The sequence below is a fragment of the Schistocerca piceifrons genome, chromosome 6 (assembly GCF_021461385.2).
Source record: "Schistocerca piceifrons isolate TAMUIC-IGC-003096 chromosome 6, iqSchPice1.1, whole genome shotgun sequence".
NCBI classification, from domain to species: Eukaryota; Metazoa; Arthropoda; class Insecta; order Orthoptera; family Acrididae; genus Schistocerca; species Schistocerca piceifrons.
In genome coordinates, this window is record NC_060143.1 from 485,217,080 (window position 1) to 485,238,845 (window position 21,766).

At 40.9% G+C, this 21,766-nt stretch overlaps 1 protein-coding gene across 1 annotated transcript in view; it reads left to right on the forward strand.

Moving 5' to 3' along the window:
• Window positions 1-407: 407 nt before the first annotated feature.
• Window positions 408-21,766, forward strand: part of LOC124803399 (facilitated trehalose transporter Tret1-like) — a 134,550-nt gene continuing 113,191 nt past the window's right edge. Inside the window, exon 1 of the mRNA XM_047264583.1 lies at window positions 408-600. Within this exon, the coding sequence (XP_047120539.1) occupies window positions 408-600 (193 nt within the window). The remainder of the gene's footprint in view (window positions 601-21,766) is intronic.

Here is a 21,766-nt window from a genome sequence, read left to right on the forward strand (position 1 = left end):
AGTTGTAAGAAAGAAGTGCTATCAAAATATCGCGAAAAAGAGAGAGAAGGATTCTTGTTTGAAATTAATGGCGCTGTCGTAACTTCAGCTGAAGAAGAGCAACTCGGTTGAAGTACACTTTCCACTCAGTTAGGCCTGTCGTCCTGTTCTATGAGATTTCGGAAGAACACTCGGAGGACAAATCACTTCCGAGAGCCACATTCCGCTGAAACTGCGAGCGTGATAGCCCTTCGCTTCCTGGAATAAAAGACGGAGCTAGCGAGAGAAACAGATGGCGCACGGGTCAAAAGGCCGCGTGGCGCTGGGGATGGCGATGGGGGGGAGGCGAGGGGAGGAGGATTTTGTGTATTCGGAGCCCGGAAGCTTTCCCGGCTTCCGGCCGCCGCAGGCTGCCAACAGAGCGCGCGATGACAGCTTTACGGGCCGCAATAAAACCCGGCCGCGACCGCGCAGTACTTGTTGCCAGGTGCGGCGGCAGTGCCGCGCATCTGGCGCCGCGCTGCGGAGCGCTGGTGAACCAGTGCCGCGCCGAGCTGCGTCCCTCCGCTATCGGCTCCGCGGTGAAGAATGCCCCGCGCAAACGACCTCGCGTGGCTTTAGGTGATTTGTGTCGCCCACAGGAGGGGCCGCTAAATGAGCCGGAAACGAAATGCGGCCGTTACGCTAATCTGCTCAAGAGTTAGCCTCTCTGCGCCGCGTCTCAGCAAACTGTATAAATTTGCATCCAAATACCTTCCAGCTACACTTACATTTCTTCTTAAATAAGCTGCGTAAGTAGAAAGTCTCTCCTCTCCATAGTGATTACGCGGTTTAGAGGCTAATAAGTAGAATAAAAGGTACTCAACGTACTTCATCATATGCAATGCCAAAGAGAGAAATCGCAATCGTGAAGCTTATTCTACCATTTATAACTCTCAGGAAGTGATCTCCAAGCATAGAACCTGAATATCCAGAGGTTTTGCGTTGCCTGGCCCACTCGCAAGTGACCGAACGTTGATTCAATCAGAACTGGGAAGACGCTGGTCGTATTAAACTGTCGTAATCTGGCAAAGGTGAGACGGAATGATTCTTTCTAATCATAACAGTGGCAGAAAAGTAAAAGGAAGGGGGTAGGACGAGCGTTAGCTGGGATGCTGGGATCTTCCATATCCGCGGTTAGCGGACATTAAACATTCTCAAGAAACAAAGTTTATTTCCCGCAAGTAATCGCAAGTCCCTTTCCAGTGGTGATCTGAAGTCCTAATTAAGAAAGAAAAAATTGGGCTTAAGGCCGAATTACGACAAGAACTAATAATTTCTGGCTAAACGCCAATACAACAAAATAACTGGTCAATTCTATAAGGGAGAACAGTTAATACATCAGATAATTAGTTCTCGTGGGACTGTAGTACTGAAAAGTACTTAAAAGAACTGAAATTAAGACCATGGATCACAGTGTAATTCCAGATAACGACAGTTTGGTCAGTTACTGTTTCTGGAGTTGAACATCATCCACTCATAGTCAAAGTCCACAATGGTTGAGAGTAATTAGAGTTTCTGTAGCCTAAATTAACACCCAGTAGAATTTCAAGTCCAAGCTGTTGATACGGCGTAGTAGGTCACACGTCGACTGCTGTAGTAAGCCCCGTAGTTGTGGAAGAGGTGTTGCTCTTGACACCTGGTCCAGCAAGCTTACTCGGTGGGGTGCCCATGGCAGAATACGCTGCGCACAATTTTCAGTCAAGTGTCTTTAGCAATAAAGTAGTTCGTGCACATTGCGACCTCTAGCGACGTATCTGACGTCTAAACAGGGCTGCACAACGTTAAAAACGTTAAAAATTCTTATATCTTATGTCTCCTTGTGGCTGCCGGCTAACCTGGTTTCTGCTTGAAGACGGACGGACTGGAACCTACTTGGTCCTGAAGAACTACAAAATTCTCACAATGGCCCTACAAGAAAACGAATTCAAGGATGATAACAATTTCGATACCTTAGGCTTCAGAATAAACAAAGGAAAGGCAGGCAAAAATAAATAAATAAAAAATGGCACCGCCCCTTGCGACTGGCGTTATAACAGAAAAACATTTCGGGCTCGATTATTGACTTTGAATCACAATCTGAAAGATTCTCCACACTTAGTTTAAAATCTGCTAACAAAGTATACGCCATCGTGAATGCACATGCCTCCATGAGTAAAGACAACAGAAAGAACAAAGAAAAGGTGGAACGTTTTTAAGACCAACTAGATAACGTTTTTCAAAAATATTCCAGAAAAACACAACGTACTACTTATGGAGGCCTTCAATGTCCAGGTAGAAAAGGAGAAAAAGATTTTAAAAAATGTTGGAAACTACCAAGCACATAATAGAATCAACCAACATGACATGCCACGCAATCAACACGATCCTGATACGCATAGTCTGTGAAAAGCTACGTAGAAAACAGGAAACGTTGGTCTCAATTCGATCGCTCGCCAATCAAACTGAACTTCCATAAAGAAACAAAAATGTCAAAATTCTCAGAGGAGCCAACCTAGAATCTCGTCACAAGCTTTCTAAAATAAAGCTCAAAAGCATCCCCAAAAGAAAAAACGTAACCAACAACCCCCAAAGAAGAAAATACAATCAATAAAAGCTAATAAACTCCAAGGAGTTTCCCCTCTCATCTGAAGACATGAAAAAACAAAACCGGTATCAAGTAAAAGAATCCTAATAACGAAAGCCTAATAATTAGCTTCCATAACCAAAGCCAAAAAATATAAATGGTGGAGAGAAGACTGTGAGAGACTCCTTGAATTAAGAAGAAAAGCATGGCAAAAGCGGAAATCACAGAAAAGCCTACATAACAGAGAGAACTTCTTAAACATAAGAAAATTAGTGAGCAAAAATATGAAAATGAACGTGACAAAACTTTTTAAACATAAGAAAATAGGTGAGCAAAAATGTCAAAAGAATAAGAAAAGCCCAAGAAGACCAACTCCTACACAAGGAACTTTTATACGACTTTTAAACAAGAAATAACCAAACACAGCCCGCCGACCCTACAGCTAAAAGACAGAAATGGAAATATTGCTCAGAAGAACAGGGATAATTGGCCAAATATTGACAGAATATTTCAGAAACATTCTCAACTGCGAAGAGCCCGTAAAAAATGAACTTCAACTCTGAGCCACCCTTCATCAAGGAACTATGGGCAGTCGCTTCAAATCTAAAAAAAAATAAGACCTCGGGATAAAACCAAATCAGAGCTAAGCTTTGGAAAATTGTCAACAAAAATGCTAGAAAGTTTCTCCAAAACATCTTCGAAGAAATGTGGATTTATGAAAGAATCCCAGATGATTGGAAAACGCTCTTCATCAACCTAGGCATAGGGAAGGATCCAAAACAGACCCCATCAACTGCAAAGGTGTCTGACTGCTAGACGTAGCATACAAGAAGTGTTACTAAAAAAATCAGAACTTTAGTTGGACCATCAACCGGGACAATACCAACCGTGTTTCAGGAAACGAAGATCATGTTGTTGTGGTCTTCAGTCCAGAGACTGGTTTGATGCAGCTCTCCACGCTATTCTATCCTGTGGAAGCTTCTTCATCTCCCAGTACGTGCTGCAGCCTACATCATTCTGAATCTGCTTAGTGTATGTATCTCTTGGTCTCCCTCTACGATTTTTACCCTCCACGCTGCCCTCCAATACTAAATTTGTGATCCCTTGATGCCTCAGAACATGTCCTACCAACCGATTCCTTCTTCTACTCAAGTTGTGCCACAAACTCCTCTTCTCCCCAATTCTGTTCAATACCTCCTCATTAGTTATGTGATCTACCCATCTAATCTTCAGCATTCTTCTCTAGCACCACATTTCGAAAGCTTCTTGTCCAAACTAGTTATCGTCCATGTTTCACTTCCACACATGGCTACACTCCATACATATACTTCCAGAAACGACTTTCTGACACTTAAATCTATACTCGATGTTAACAAATGTCTCTTCTTCAGAAACGCTTTCCTTGCCATTGCCAGTCTACATTTTATATCCTCTCTACTTCGACCATCATCAGTTATTTTGCTCCCCAAATAGTAAAAGTCATTTACTACTTTAAGCGTCTCATTTCCTAATCTAATTGTTGCAGCATCACCCGATTTAATTCTATACCTTCCATTATTCTCGTTCTGCTTTTGTTGATGTTCATATTGTACCCTCCTTGCAAGACACTGTCCATTCCGTTCAACTGCTCTGACAGAATTACAATGTCATGAATTACAATGTCATCGGCGAACCATCAAGTTCTTATTTCTTCTCCATGGATTTTAATACCTACTCCGAATTTTCCATTTGTTTCCTTTACTGCTTGCTCAATATACAGATTGAAAAACATCGGGGAGAGGCTACAACCCTGTCTCACTCCCTTCCCAACCACTGCTTCCCTTTCATGTCCCTCGACTCTTATAACTGCCATCTGGTTTCTGTACAAGTTGTAAATAGCCTTTCGCTCCCTGTATTTTACTCCTGCCACCTTCAGAATTTGAAAGAGAGTATTCCAGTCAACTTTGTCAAAAGCTTTCCTTAAGTCTACAAATACTAGAAACGTAGGTCTGCCTTTTCTTAATCTAGCTTCTAAAATAAGTCGTAGGATCAGTATTGACTCACGTGTTCCCATATTTCTACGCAATCGAAACTGATCTTCCCCAAGGTCGGCTTCTACCAGTTTTTCCATTCGCCTGTAAAGATTTCGCGTTAGTATTTTGCAGCCGTGACTTATTAAAGTGATAGTTCGATAATTTTCACATCTGTCAACACCTGCTTTCTTTGGGATTGGAATTACTATATTCTTCTTGAAGTCTGAGGGTATTTCGCCTGTCTCATACATTTTGCTCACCAGATAAAATGGTTCAAATGGTTCTGAGCACTATGGGACTTAACATCTATGGTCATCAGTCCCCTAGAACTTAGAACTACTTAAACCTAACTAACCTAAGGACAGCACACAACACCCAGTCATCAGGAGGCAGAGAAAATCCCTGACCCCGCCGGGAATCGAACCCGGGAAACCGGGCGCGGGAAGCGCGAACGCTACCGCACGACCACGAGCTGCGGACCTCACCAGATAGTAGAGTTTTGTCAGGACTGGCTCTTCCAAGGCTGTCAGTAGTTCTAATGGAATGTTGTCTACTCCCGGGGCCTTGTTTTGACTCAGGTCTTTCAGTGCTCTGTCAAGCTCTTCACGCAGTATCATATCTCCCATCTCATCTTCATCTACATCCTCTTCCATTTCCATAATATTTTCCTCAAGTACATCGCCCTTGTATGGACCCTCTATATACTCCTTCCACCTTTACGAAGATCTTATTCAAATTCCTCATGCTCTACAAAACAACCAAGAGTAAAATCATACAATATCACTTTCATTGACTTTCAAAAAGCAAACGTCTCAATAGGCTGAGAATCTGTCACATCTAATCTAAAAGAAGAAACACAAACCTAATCAGAGAAAACCTTAACAACACATCTTTCAAATTCAAATTCATGCGAGAATTCTCCGACCCTCTTGAGATAGAAACTAGTGTACGGCAAGGCTATGGACAGTCCTCATTTGTATTTAACAGCGCCGTAGAAAAAGCAGTCAGAGGATGGAATACGAAGATTCCGACTAGGACCAAAAAGGAAAGGCATCAGACTCAGTTCTGCAGTCTTTGCAGATGATATGGCCTGCTAGCTAAGACTTGGGAAGAAGCCAAAGAAGAAACTCTCGAACTACAAAAAAAAGCAGAGACAACAGGACTTAAAATCTCCATCGAAAGTTGTTGTTGTTGTTGTTGTGGTCTTCAGTCCTGAGACTGGTTTGATGCAGCTCTCCATGCTACTCTATCCTGTGCAAGCTTTTTCATCTCCCAGTACCTACTGCAACCTACATCCTTCTGAATCTGCTCAGTGTATTCATCTCTTGGTCTCCCTCTACGATTTTTACCCTCCACGCTGCCCTCCAATACTAAATTGGTGATCCCTTGATGCCTCAGAACATGTCCTCCCAACCGATCCCTTCTTCTGGTCAAGTTGTGCCACAAACTTCTCTTCTCCCCAATCCTATTCAATACTTCCTCATTAGTTATGTGATCTACCCATCTAATCTTCAGCATTCTTCTGTAGCACCACATTTCGAAAGCTTCTATTCTCTTCTTGTCCAAACTATTTATCGTCCATGTTTCACTTCCATACATGGCTACACTCCATACAAATACTTTCAGAAATGGCTTCCTGACACTTAAATCTATACTCGATGTTAACAAATTTCTCTTCTTCAGAAAAGCTTTCCTTGCCATTGTCAGTCTACATTTTATATCCTCTCTACTTCGACCATCATCAGTTATTTTGCTCCCCAAATAGCAAAACTCCTTTACTACTTTAAGTGTCTCATTTCCTAATCTAATTCCCTCAGCATCACCTGACTTAGTTAGACTACATTCCATTATCCTTGTTTTGCTTTTGTTGATGTTCATCTTATATCCTCCTTTGAAGACACTGTCCATTCCATTCAACTGCTCTTCCACCATCGAAAGTAACAAGTAACGAAAAACATAATAAACCAACATTTTAAGACAAAGAATTCTAGTGTCTTGGAGAATGAATCAGCTAGAATGCTCTCGAGGAAAAGGTAATGAAATTTGGAAAAAGCAAAGCTGAGCTGGCTACATTGCGATCTGAGTCTATATTTGTTCCTGGGTACGCATTACAATGCAGTATCTGATTTCGGAATCTCTGCCTGACCATGATGTAATCTGACTGAAATTTTCCCGTATCACCCGGCCTTTTCCAAGTATACCTCCTCCTCTTGTGATTTTTGAACAAAGTATTCGCTGTTATTAATTGAAACTTGTTACAGAGCTCAATTAGTATTTCTCCTCTCTCATATCTTGTCCCAAGCCCATATTGTCCTGTAACCTTTTCTTCTTCAACTGCATTCCAGTCCACCATGACTATTAGATTTTCATCACAGTAACACACTCTCTGCTCTACCTTCCTATACCTAGCGAATTCTACTCCCGTTATACCATTTTGTGATACTGTTGATATTACCCTATACTCATCTGACCAGAGATCCTTGTCTTCTTTCCACTTCACTTCACTGACCCCTACTATATCTACACTCCTGGAAATTGAAATAAGAACACCGTGAATTCATTGTCCCAGGAAGGGGAAACTTTATTGACACATTCCTGGGGTCAGATACATCACATGAACACACTGACAGAACCACAGGCACATAGACACAGGCAACAGAGCATGCACAATGTCGGCACTAGTACAGTGTATATCCACCTTTCGCAGCAATGCTGGCTGCTATTCTCCCATGGAGACGATCGTAGAGATGCTGGATGTAGTCCTGTGGAACGGCTTGCCATGCCATTTCCACCTGGCGTCTCAGTTGGACCAGCGTTCGTGCTGGACGTGCAGACCGCGTGAGACGACGCTTCATCCAGTCCCAAACATGCTCAATGGGGGACAGATCCGGAGATCTTGCTGGCCAGGCTAGTTGACTTACACCTTCTAGAGCACGTTGGGTGGCACGGGATACATGCGGACGTGCATTGTCCTGTTGGAACAGCAAGTTCCCTTGCCGGTCTAGGAATGGTAGAACGATGGGTTCGATGACAGTTTGGATGTACCGTGCACTATTGAGTGTCCCCTCGACGATCACCAGTGGTGTACGGCCAGTGTAGGAGATCGCTCCCCACACCATGATGCCGGGTGTTGGCCCTGTGTGCCTCGGTCGTATGCAGTCCTGATTGTGGCGCTCACCTGCACGGCGCCAAACACGCATACGACCATCATTGGCACCAAGGCAGAAGCGACTCTCATCGCTGAAGACGACACGTCTCCATTCGTCCCTCCATTCACGCCTGTCGCGACACCACTGGAGGCGGGCTGCACGATGTTGGGGCGTGAGCGGAAGACGGCCTAACGGTGTGCGGGACCGTAGCCCAGCTTCATGGAGACGGTTGCGAATGGTCCTCGCCGATACCCCAGGAGCAACAGTGTCCCTAATTTGCTGGGAAGTGGCGGTGCGGTCCCCTACGGCACTGCGTAGGATCCTACGGTCTTGGCGTGCATCCGTGCGTCGCTGCGGTCCGGTCCCAGGTCGACGGGCACGTGCACCTTCCGCCGACCACTGGCGACAACATCGATGTACTGTGGAGACCTCACGCCCCACGTGTTGAGCAATTCGGCGGTACGTCCACCCGGCCTCCCGCATGCCCACTATACGCCCTCGCTCAAAGTCCGTCAACTGCACATACGGTTCACGTCCACGCTGTCGCGGCATGCTACCAGTGTTAAAGACTGCGATGGAGCTCCGTATGCAACGGCAAACTGGCTGACACTGACGGCGGCGGTGCACAAATGCTGCGCAGCTAGCGCCATTCGACGGCCAACACCGCGGTTCCTGGTGTGTCCGCTGTGCCGTGCGTGTGATCATTGCTTGTACAGCCCTCTCGCAGTGTCCGGAGCAAGTATGGTGGGTCTGACACACCGGTGTCAATGTGTTCTTTTTTCCATTTCCAGGAGTGTAGATTGAGCCTTTTCATTTCCCTTTTCAGATTTTCCTGTTTCCCTACAAAGTTCAAGCTTCTGACGTACCACGCCCCGACTCGTAGAACGTTATCCTTTCGTTGATTATTCAATGTTTTTCTCATGGTAACCTCCCCCTTGGCAGTCCCCTGCCGGCCGCGGTGGTCTCGCGGTTCTAGGCGCGCACTCCGGAACCGTGCGACTGCTACGGTCGCAGGTTCGAATCCTGCCTCGGGCATGGATGTGTGTGATGTCCTTAGGTTAGTTAGGTTTAAGTAGTTTTAAGTTCTAGGGGACTGATGACCACAGCTGTTAAGTCCCATAGTGCTCAGAGCCAGCCAGCCAGCAGTCCCCTCCCAGAGATCCGAATGCAGGACTATTCCGGAATCTTTTGCCAATGAGAGATCATCATGACACTTCTTCATTTGCAGGCCCCATGTTGTTGTATCCGGTCAAGAAAACTGACAACAGCCGGGAGAGTCGTGGGCTGACCTCATGCCCCTCCATCTCCGCATCCAGAGGCGCCTATCGGTTGAGGATGACACGGCGGCCGGACGATACCGTTGGGCCTTCCGAGGCGGCTCAACGGAGTTTACTTTATTTATGTTCTTGTATAGATGTCCGTATGTTTGTAGTTTGGGGCAATGGTGTACTGTACGTTGTTTGTATAAGTCGTTGCTAAGGCACTCCATTTTTACTGACGAGGCAGTAGGGTAGGGTGCAATTGACATTGGGCTTTGCATCTTGACTTATGTAGTTAGCTGTCCGGTACCAATTAGTATTGTTACACCATTACTTCATAAGTTTTTATTAAGTTGAATTTGCACAGGTACTGATGGTTTACTTCATCAAATGCTTTTTAAAGTGTAAGGACGTAGTTGCACGCTGAATGTAGCAGGCTTCGGCAGTTGCTGTTGTGTCTCTATATTCGTTTAGTTTTGCAGAAGTTTCTTACCTTTGCCTTCATTTGTTTGGTACTGCACCGTTAATGTGTCCATTAAAGTTGTGAATCATTGTGCCGGGATCAACGTCTTTATTTTAAAATTAGTGTTCAGTAGGGTAACCGGTCTTAGGTTCCCAACTGTTTTGTTCTCCGAGTTTTTGGTGACTAAGACCACTGGACCTTCTAAAAGTACCTTTGATATATTACCGTTCAGGTCCATTAGTTCTCGGCGTGCGAACAAAAGTTTGTCCTTCATTTGTGATAGGAAACTCCTCTCCGTCCGAACAGGTCTCCGAACACCCACTGGTACTGACCGACCGCCGTGTCATTCTCAGCCAATAGGCGTCACCCGATGCGGATATGGAAAGCCATATGGTCAGCACACTGAGCTCCTCAATTTGCCTCACAAGGGCTGAGTGCTCACCGCTTGCCAACAGCGTACGTCAGATCGGACTGTAAGCCATCCAAGTGTTGGCCAAGCCCGACAGCACTTAGCTTCGGTGATCCGACAAAAACTAATGTTACCACTGTGGCAAGGCCGCTGACTTGTGATAACACAAGCTGGAAAAATTCTATGGGGATTTACTTTTCTAGCTTTGTGCGATTGTCGATTTCTATTGCTAAGCTGTCTTTTTGCTCTGCTCTAAATCATCTTTGGAGGTGTCCCTCTTGCTGTTCATTTTCAACAATAGCCTGATTGGTCATTATAGCGACGTAAGTGTATACTGCGCCTTAATTTCTTTCTGTTCTGTTATTGTCGTCGTCTCATCTCCCATTTTTAGTTCTGTTAAAAATTTTCTAGTCCCTCTCTTATTTTCATAAGTCACGCGATACACTGGTGTTTCTTCGCATCGGGTCTCATTCAGCGTTTTTGGTCTTTTTCCATACCCTTCTAGATGTCCTCTCTTTAGTGTAATTTATTTGGCCTTAACTTTCGCATAGTTTTCTATTACCTTTACGTCTGGCTGGCCCATTCCCTGAGGCATCTGAAACAAAACTCTCTTGTTTTCTTGCGCCAATTGGTTCAAATGGCTCTGAGCACTATGGGACTCAACTTCTGAGGTCATCAGTCCCCGAGAACCTAGAACTACTTAAACCTAACTAACCTAAGGACATCACACACATCCATGCCCGAGGCAGGATTCGAACCTGCGACCGTAGCGGTCTCGCGATTCCAGACTGTAGCGCCTAGAACCTCACGGCCACTCCGTCCGGCTCTTATACCAAAAGCCTTTTCTCTCGCGTGGGTCATGAACATTTTCGGTATTTTTGGTGTACCGCATTTTAACCACCACAGTTTTGCTGAGTTATGAGTCGTAAATTTGTTTTAGTATTCTCCCAACGTCGTAGAGAAGATCCCTCGGCATTCTGCGTCTCGTACGTGTGAAGTGTTGAACTTCCACATTTATTTTGCACGATGCTTGTTCCATATTTAATGTGGATATGTACGAAGGATTGATCATAAAAAATTACTGGCCATGTTTCATCTAGTAGTACTCGATCTTTTAGGCTGTTTGAGGCGTAGATTTTGTGTAATCTGCTTGCTGAGTGACTAGTTGTTAGAGTAAATGTAGGTAGTGAGCCATGTTTCAGCTACCGCGTGTCCTTTGCATGTGATTCCCGAATTATATGTTCCAACAGCATTGATTTAGTGAAACTGAGTGTTTCGTCCTTCGGTTTTAGGATGCAATTCAAATCTACTACAAGATGTGCTGCTGATGTTTTCTAAATAAGGGAACTGCGTATGTTTTAATGAATTCCTATCTTTTGTGCTTATTCCTACTTCCGAAAGGCGCAGGAATATCAGTAGTCGTCACTGACAGCTGCTTTGGAGGTTTTCTATGATTTAGGAGTATCCCTATTTGGTGAGTGTTGCAGTTCTCATATCTACTCCACTTCCAAGATTTGTTGGGACATTATATGCTTTTAGTTCTTATAGTCGTATGTATCTTCTTCTGGTAAGGCAATATCTGTGTCGACACCGTGTTCTGTAGTTGAAATGAACGTATTTTGCTAATCGCAGAAGTCAAATGTCAGACAGATTCACTGGAAGAATCCTCCGGAAACGTAGTCTATCCACAAAGGAGATCGCTTGAAATACCCTCGTTGCGCCTCTACATGAAAACTGCTCGTCAATCTGGGATCCGTAACAGATTCGTGCTGATAGGAGAAACGGAGTAGATCCACAGAAGTGCAGCGCAGTTCGTTACAGGTTCATTTATTATGTACGAAAGCGTTAGGGAGACGCACAGCCGGATACAGTGGCAGACACTGCAAGAGAGGGGTACTGTATCACTGTTAAAATTCCGAGAACATACGTTCCTAGAATGTCTTTCGCTTACGCCATAGTCTTGCAGCGATCGCAGGATCGGCGTGGTTACATCGGATTTGGCAAGGTTAGTTTTAGGGGTGGCCGGATGCTCTTCTTGCCGCCACCCTGTACCCCCAGGGATGGAATCAGTGTACCCCAGCTGTCTGCATCCAGTGTAAATCGTTAAATAGTGCGGACGTGTGTCAAATCTCTGCGACACTGTAACATGATCTCTACTCATTGTATGTACATTTTTTGCACTACAGTACATATGCACTTACGTCATTTGTCAATGTGATTTGTAATCATTGTGTTTATTTGTTGTGAAAACGCTAAAGAGTTTTCCAGTGCGTGTGCACTTTTGTCATTTATCAATATGATTTGTATGTACATTTTTCTGATTTGCTAATATGTTCTGTACTCATTGTATATATTTTTTGTCATTGTCTGAAATGTTTTGTACTCGGTGCATGTGCACCACATTTAATTCATGTTCTACATCTGAATATTCTGTGATTGTAAAAGTTAATTAGTTAAGAAAAAATTTGTTGCTCATGGCAAGTCCAAATGACTCACCATCGCTGCCAAATTTTTGCCCCCCCAGTGGAGGGTTATGAAACGCGTACGTCTCATATGTACCAGCGATGGCGAGGCATGACAGGATCTCTGACCAGAGAGTTATTTATCGTTGCTAGTCTGCGCTTGACCGCGCGAGTTCTGTTGCTAGTTGCACTCAGTCAGTGCTAGTAGCGCGCGCGAGACAGTAGTCGTGTGTGAGGAGTCGGCGGACGTCGACACGGATCTCTGGTCACGATTCAGGACGAGGTATATTGTTATCAAAGGTAATGAAGCAGCATTGCGCTCAGCCAATAACATCTGTTAATTGTAATTAATTTGTTCAAGAAATGCCCCAATAATAATTTTGTTTTCAAAGCAATCGTTTTTAAGAAAAGAATCATTCCAATTGAAATAATATTTCCTATGCTTTTCCTCCCAGAATCAATTTATCAGATTAATTATTGCACAGGGCCTAAGGTCAGCGCAGCTGCCCTTATAAAATTTATCAGGTTCACCATAACGTTAATTTTGTGGGGACTTAACATTTTTGCACATTTTTATTATCATTGAGTTTTATTACCGTGGGAAGCTAACATTTGGCACTATTTGCAATTCTATTCAATTCTTTTCATTTTCATATTTTCACGGGGAGGTTACACTTGGCTCCATTTATATTTAATTATTATCTTTCATTTTTGCAGGGAAGTTACACTTGGCGACATCTGGACCAGGATCGTATTTCGTTGAGAATCTTCTGAGAAGTAGTTAGATATCTGCTCTTATTTACTTAAAAATAATTAGCATTTGGCGCAACGCTTTTACTAATTTTGTCACTTTCTTCTACATATCATCGGCAATTCGTTGCTCTTTATTGTATTTGTATTTGTTGGATTTTGCATTGTCTTTGTCTCATTGTGAATAATTGTGACTAGTGTAAAAATTACGCGAAAGACTGTTAATAGTGCATCGCGAGGTATAATGAGTGAAATAACCGATTTAAATAACTTCACCGATAATACCTGTGATACACAATGTATTGATGGCAATCCTCCGTTTACTGACAATCAGTACATACCGACCACTAATGCTAATTTTGATCCTAGTGATGAACAGACGAATTCAATTGTGTCCTCTGTTAATTTGACGACAATTGATGACTCGGGGCGTTCTGTTGCAATGAGCGCTGCCCAGCTTAACACACCCGGTTTGCAGGATTTACGTGACGAGCAGACAAATTTTTTATAATGAAAATGAACAGGATACTCAAAGTAGGACGGATTTATTTAATTCGGAAATAGTGATTGACAGAGTACTTCCGACAGGCAAACCTTTTTGTGAATTACAGAATGACCAAATGATCACACAAAACGTGACAATTGCAGGTACACCACTAAACAGCACAGAGAATAGAAATGCTAATTCTGACTTGGAACAAATCATGGTACAACAACAATTTAGTGAAAATAACAAACAATTTCAAGAAAATTTCAAACAACTTAGTGAACAGGTCAGACAACAGAGTGAACATAACAAACAAGATAACGAAAAACTCAAACAATACATTAATGAAAAATTAGACAACAATTCCAGACAGCTTAGTGAACAAATTAGAGACGTTGCCGCGTAGTGTCATGATACTAAGGAACAGTTACGCGAGGAAATTGAGGCTTGTTCAAGAAAAAGTAGCGAAGAAATTAGATCTGTTGCTCAAGAATTAAGGGATATGCAAACAGCTACAACAGAAACACTTAGAGAGGAAATTAGCGCAGTCGGTAAACAATGCTCTGAAAAGGCAACACAATTACGCGACGAGTTTAAATTAATGACAGCAGAACTTTCGCGCACAATGGATGCAAAGATAGACGCTAAATTCGACCAACAGAACACTCAGATTGACGAACGTTTTAATCACCACATACAAAACAGTGATACGCGTTTCCGCAAATTTATACAGGATCAAAATAAAGTAAAACGTCAAGTCATGGAAACAATCACTGCTCAGAGACAAGAAGACAAACGTAAAATGTTTGCGAAGGCAAAAACAAATGTAACAACAATATTGCTACAGTATCGGACAAAATTAATACCATCGAACAGTTGAACACTGAATTACGTGATGAGATTTCTGACCTTAAATCAAAAACAGATACACACTCAGTAGATTATTAAACAGTGACCGACAGACTCGAACAATTAGAACTAACACAGGATTCCGATGTCGTCAAAGCTGACGTTAAAAAATTGAACGAAACCACACGTAAATTACAAAAACAGATTAATGCTTCTGAAACTAAGAACGATGATCGGGTAAAAATATTGACTGAAAAATATGATGAATTGGCCAGTTGTATTGATGTTATCGAAAGTAATAATGACAGCAAATCAGACGATACTTCACCGGTTTCATTTAATCAAACACCGGAATTTCAAAATCTACAACAGACAATCAATGTGATCGATTCATCCAATAACACATTACGTAGAAAATTGTCAAGTTTACAGCAAGAAGTAACAGAGATGAAAAATATTTCAGCGTTTAACACATCACAGCAGACGCCACTTTGTGAACATTTGTCAGACTCACGTGGCGCGTATAATTTGGGTAATCTATAGAGAGTACGGGACTTAGATTCCGAACAGACACAGACAAATAGATTCTCTTACAATACTGAACCTGTTCCGTCATACAGAGGCGATAATTTCGATTACAAACATTTTCTATCAGTGAGAAAATTTAAAGTGTTTAAAAATGACAGAACACATTTCACCCACTGGATTGGATACAACAGTTTAGTTTTGCTTTTCCACCGACTTGGCCTGTAACGCACAAACTTGAATTTATTTGCAGTTTTGTGGAAGGCGAACCGGCAACTCGTATGAGACCGATCGCGAGGCAATGCTACTCGGTAGAAAAATTTCAGAATGCCTTTCTGTCAGCCTACTGGTCGAAGACGACACAGCACAGAATTATAGATCAGTTAATTAGTTTACCAAATTATGAGAACTCAAATTTTCCCAGTGTCACACAATTTTTTGAGCATATGGTACAACAAAACCAGTACTTAAGTGAACCTTACAGTGAATCAGCACTTATTCAATTATGTATTTCTAAATTGCCACAATCATTAAGAGTGTCACTTTTAACGGGTCAGCAAAAAGAAAATATTTTGGCATTCAGAGATCTGTTACAGCTTTTGGAAGTACAGTAACCGGACTATTCCTTTGTAAATAAAAATTTTTCAAATAATAACCAAGGCCAACAAACTTACAGTATTTACGATCAACCACGCAATTTCAATGGCAAAGGTAATAGACGCTTTAGGAACGACAACCACCAGAACTTTAATAACAGGCAAAATTTTAATTATCAGTATCATCAAAATTATCAGCAACAGGAACCCCATTTTGGTAACAATAGACGTTTTTCACCACAAGAGCATGAAAGTCAGCCGGTTAGAATACCTAACCAACAATGTAATGCACAAGGTCAACCAGGCTTTAATGTTTCGCCGCGTGTACGTATAGTCCCAGCTACAACAAATAGTAACGCACGCCAGCAAGGAAATAACTACGTGCAGAAAACACAATACTTCAATTCCTATCGCAATGCACCGTATAGGAATGACTATCACGACAGACGTAAAAATAATGAGCAAAATTTTCAGCATACATATAATAACAGTCGGTCTTACCAACAGCAAAATCATCCGCAAGAACATATTCTCATGAATGAACCCGACAGTAGGTATCATCCAGAGCGTAATACGTCTGGAAGAAATAACATAACAGTTCAAATAGTCGAAATGACACAGAATTCTCCTGGCAATAACAACACGTCAGATAGAATCTGACTAGATACTGTACAGGTCGCATCTTCCAGTAATCCAAGCACTACTTTTGACATGCAGAATGTTGTTCACGAAAATGTAATTACTTTCGACGACGTCCGAGACACTCTTTTACAGGAAAGACCAGTTGTTCAAAAAACCATTTCACATCCTGTCATCGAAATTAAAATTGGTTCATCAAAATTTTCAGCAGTAATCGATTCCGGATCACCTATGTCAATAATAAATGAAGAAACTTTCAACAAATGTAACAAAGAGAATACCTATCTTACTTTACCATTAGGCAAAACGAAAGTGAAAGGAGCAGTATCGAGTAAAGGAGTAGATGTTAAATTACAGACACATTTATCATTTTGTATTGCAGGTCACACATTTCACTCAAATTTTAGGATTGTTCCTTTATTGACAACAGAAATCATTTTAGGTACTAATTTTCTGGTACAACACGACGCAATTATTGACTTTCAAAATTCCTATTTAATGCTAAAGGATGAAAATGTACAATTGGCTTTAGAATTTCAGCACTCTTTATCTGCGGAAGAACAATTAATTGTACAGAGGTCATTTCCGTATCACGTGGCATAGACTGTAATTCCACATTGTTCACAGATACGTACGTACACAACTATAATACTCCAGACGAAGCCGAGTATGACGTTATACAGACGATTTCTGATAAAGTCAAGCAGAGCAGTGCAAATACAGACGACGAACGGACGCAACTACACAAAATTCTTTTACAGCAATGTCCAGTTTTTGACAACATTCCTGGTACTATGTCCGGTTTTATGTATGAATTTCAAGTTAAACCGCACGACACATTTAAAGCCAAGCATTATGCCATTCCATATATCCATAGAGAGCAAGTTAAGAAAGAATTGCAAGATATGCTTGACCAAGGAATTATTGAACCAGCAGTTAGTCCGTACATAAACCCGCTCCATATTGTTAAGAAAAAGGATGGCTCACTTCGCCTCGTGCTTGATTCACATCACATCAATGATATAATTATTAATGAAACAGATCGACCTCAGACATTAGAAGAACTACTACAGAAATTTCACGGTACTGCTATTTATTCTACATTAGAAGTCGGGATTTTGGCAAATTCAGCTCCATCCGAATTGCAGAAAGTACACAGCATTTCTCTGTTTTGGCGACTGTTATCAATTTTGCAAATTACCATTCGGTTTAACTATTTCTTCTGCAGCTTTTATTCGCGGCTTGAACACAATACTTCTGACAGAACTTAAAGACAGAATCACGACGTACGTAGACGACATTCTTATTGCAGAAGCTAACTGGTCTGAACACAATATGATTCTTGAACGACTGTTGCAAACTTTTCATGCGCAAGGACTCACAGTTAATCTCAGTAAATCGCCCTTTGGTAAAACTTCTATAAAATTTCTTGGACACGTAATTTCAGCAGAAGGCATTGCGCCTCACCCGGAAAAATTTCAAGCTCTACGTGACATTACTGTTCCTACAACGAAAAAACAACTACGCAGTTTTTTGGGCTTAATTAACTTTTTCCGTAAACTTATTCATCACTCTGTTTTAGACACACCTAGATTATGCCAATTGACAGGTAAAAACAGTATTTGGTCCTGGGATAAGCAAGCACATTCTGAATTTATGAACCTGAAACATGCATTGTTGAATGCACCACTTTTATCGCACCCAGATCTTACCAGAAATTTTTCCATTGCCACCGGCAGTTCCAACACCGCTTTAGGCGTACATATTTTTCAGGAAATTGAAGAAGATGGCTCTACAATAATTAAAAACATCGCATTTGCAAGTCGCATTCTGTCACCTGCTGAACGAAATTATTCTGTTACAGAACTGGAAACGTTATGTGTTGTATGGGCTTTTACGAGATTTAGGCATTTTCTTTATGGAAGACATACCACCGTCTACACAGACCACAGAGCGATACAATTCTTACTTTCAGCTAAATTCACTCACGACAGATTAAGCCGATGGAAACTTTACTTGCAGGAATTTAATTTCACAATTGTTCACATTCCCGGCACACAAAATGTTGTAGCAGACGCACTATCTCGTTCTCTCAGCAACAATCAGCAAGGCATCGCAACCAACGTCTGTAAAGCAAATTTCAGCATGATGTACATTCAACAAGTTGCATTTGAAAATTTTATTTCGTCGTCATTACAGGACATAGCAAAAGAGCAAAATAAAGACAACGTGTGGAAAGAAATTAAACACCTCTGGGAAGATAGGAATAATGTTACGATTAGAAACCATTACACTGTACGCAATGACATTCTATTTCGCCGCTCTCATCCTGACAGCAACAATTGGTTATTATGCATTCCTGATGAACTGATTAACAAATTAATCTGGTACACTCATTTAAGTTACGCACATTACGGAGCCAGAAAATGTTTTCTTATACTGAGACAGAACTGTTATTTTACCAACATGGAAAAACGTATACGACGAGTTTTAGCGTCATGTAAAATCTGCCAGAAAGCTAAGTCAGACACAACTTCACATATTCCTCCATTATATCCCATTGTACCTGTTAAATTAAGATATATGGCCGCTGTAGACATTTTTGGTCCGATTCCCAGAACTAATAGAGGTTTTTGCTACATCTTTGTCGCTGTTGAGCTCACTTCAAAATTTGTTACTTTCACTCCGTTACGCAAAGCTACTGCTAAAACCGTTTCGAAAGCATTTGTAAAGCATTTTCTATCTCATGTAGGGCATGTGTTGAAAGTAATTTCTGGCAATGGATCACAATTTCGTTCTGCTATATGGACACGTATGTTACGAGCTAGAAACATTTCTCCAATCTATATATCCAAGTACCATGCTTCTTCGAACCCTTGTGAACGATTAATGAAAGAAATTGGTAAACTGTGTAGAATTTACTGCCATAAAAAACATATTGATTGGGACACACACATACACTCATTCCAGGATGTAATTAATTCAATCCCAAATGAATCCACTATGCTATCTCCGTCTGTTATACTGAAAAATGTTGAACCACCTAACAAAATTAAAGAATTAGTAAACTTTACTACATCTCGTCGACTACGACACCGTGAAATAATTGACATTGCGCTGAACAACATCAAACGTGACGCAGAGCGCCGGAGAAGACAGCAAAAACAGGTTTGTACACGCCGTGACTTTCATGTTGGACAGAAGATATTAGTACGTACACACTATTTATCCAACAAAATAAAAGGTAGTTGCAGTAAATTTGAACTTCTATACGCAGGTCCATATCGGATTCGCAGCATTCCTCACCCGAATGTTGTACACGTCGAAACTTTGAGAACCAGAAAAAGTAAAGGCAATCACCATGTATCCAACATTAAACCCTTTACTGAATGAAGATACTTTATGATTTGACATGTTGTAATGCCATTTGCTAATTTTTATGATCACGTATGCAATTATACTCACATGACTACTTACTGATGATTATCGTATTTTTTCTTGGCAAGTGCCCGGCAAGGTAAGGTTAGCAGGTCGGTTTACTTGTCGTTAGACATCAGACCGTGCACATTTTCCATTTTTTTTAGGTATATACGATTGTTTCATGTTTTGTTTGTATGCATTATGAAATAGTTAAGATATAGCAAACACCAGTTGACTTTGACATTTTGCCTTATGATATCTCAACATCGTGACTACTTTACTGTTACATTGTGATACACTGAGTACATTTTTGCCTCTGAACACTATATAAGTTTTTCACATATTACGTTTTCTGTCATGTTATGCTGTATGATTAATTATGTTACCATGAACCAATCATTATTTAGTGAGTATATGATTTAAATGCAAGACATTAATCTCTGTTCATCAATTTCAGATAGAAATGATGCGTGAAAGAAATAAATTAAACAGAAATGGGAATTTCACCTTCGGAATGATCGAAAGAAGATGCAAACCTCGTGAGGAAGAGTAAATGGATCAGGATTAACAAGCATTAACAAGAATATACTATACACATCGTAGAATTGCAGTCTTAACTAATTTTTTCTTTCAGAATACAAGGCGATTGATGCAGGCTGTCAGACAGAACTACACATCTTAGTTTTAGTGATGAAATATGGTAGAAATAAGGAATAGTTGTATAATGAATAATGAAGTGATTTTTTGCAGATGATAATGAATACTGATGAATAATGATGAAGAATATGCTACTATTGATAATGAAGTTTTTCTTTACAGGTGATGATAATAATGGAGTTATGATAATATAGATAATGAAGTGATGGATAATGAAGTTTTTCTTTACAGATGAGGATAATGTGGAAGTTATGTATTCATGCTATGTAGTTATTTAAGTATTTGTTGCAGTTCGCTTTGACAGCGGGTGTTATATTGCATAGTATAATGACTGAAGGTTTTGGAAAGGACAGCTATGGAACACATTTTTTATACACATTTCACCACCTGTTAATTCGAAGTTCACTACTTTTCAGCATAAAATGCGTTTCTTCTTTCAGTTTAATAATCCATTTTAGTGTATTTTTTGCAGGAGAAATTATTCATGAAATAAATGTGGTATAAATAGTTGTTTATTAAACCTATGTCATTTATAAATGTGATTACATATACTCTACTTATTTTATAATCTTGCTACAGCTGACTCATGACGAATGACGTTACACATTTTCATTTACAGCAACAACCCGAAAGCAATTTTTTTTCTACCCCTGTAATTACCCAACGCAATGCATTGCTAGCACATTAAACAAAAATTACCAGTCCCAAATAATGCTACCAATTTAAAAGAGTTATGAGTAATACTGAATGATGTTTTGCTGTCACAGACTTTGAGTAATAGTTACAGTATAATAATAATGGTTTGTAACTGGGAAATGAATGCTACTGATTACTGTAAGGAGATGACGACCAATGATTCTGTAATTCTATGTTATTGACAACCTCCTGTTTCTCTGTAAATGACTTTTGATGATTTGTGATTAGTCTATGAATGCCAGTGTTCTGTGTAAATGACTTATGATGATTGTAATTGGGCAATGAATGCCAGTGTTCTCTGTAAATGACTTTTGATGATTTGTAATTAGTCTATGAATGCCAATGTTCTGTGTAAATGACTTCTGATGATTGTAATTGGGCAATGAATGCCAGTGTTCTCTGTAAATGACTTTTGATGATTTGTAATTAGTCTATGAATGCCAATGTTCTGTGTAAATGACTTCTGATGATTGTAATTAGGCAATGAATGCCAATGTTCTCTGTAAAGCAATTTATGAACATTATTCTGTAATACTACATACATGGTACAGAAATGTTCAATAACTGGTCACTGAATGCCAGCAACTACTAATGTAATTCCCAATGAAGACTAGTATGTGACTTAATGTCCTTCACCTTCTGGCCGAACTATCCTGGAATTACTGCAATATCCGTTGTCCTGTATATCCTCTTGATCATGGAGCACTATATTTGGTTTTGCACTAATTCTACGTTGGTGTACCTTACAAGAGCGTGGTGTTGACACGACATGCTGTCCACCACCGTGAGCGATGGAGATGTTATTATGG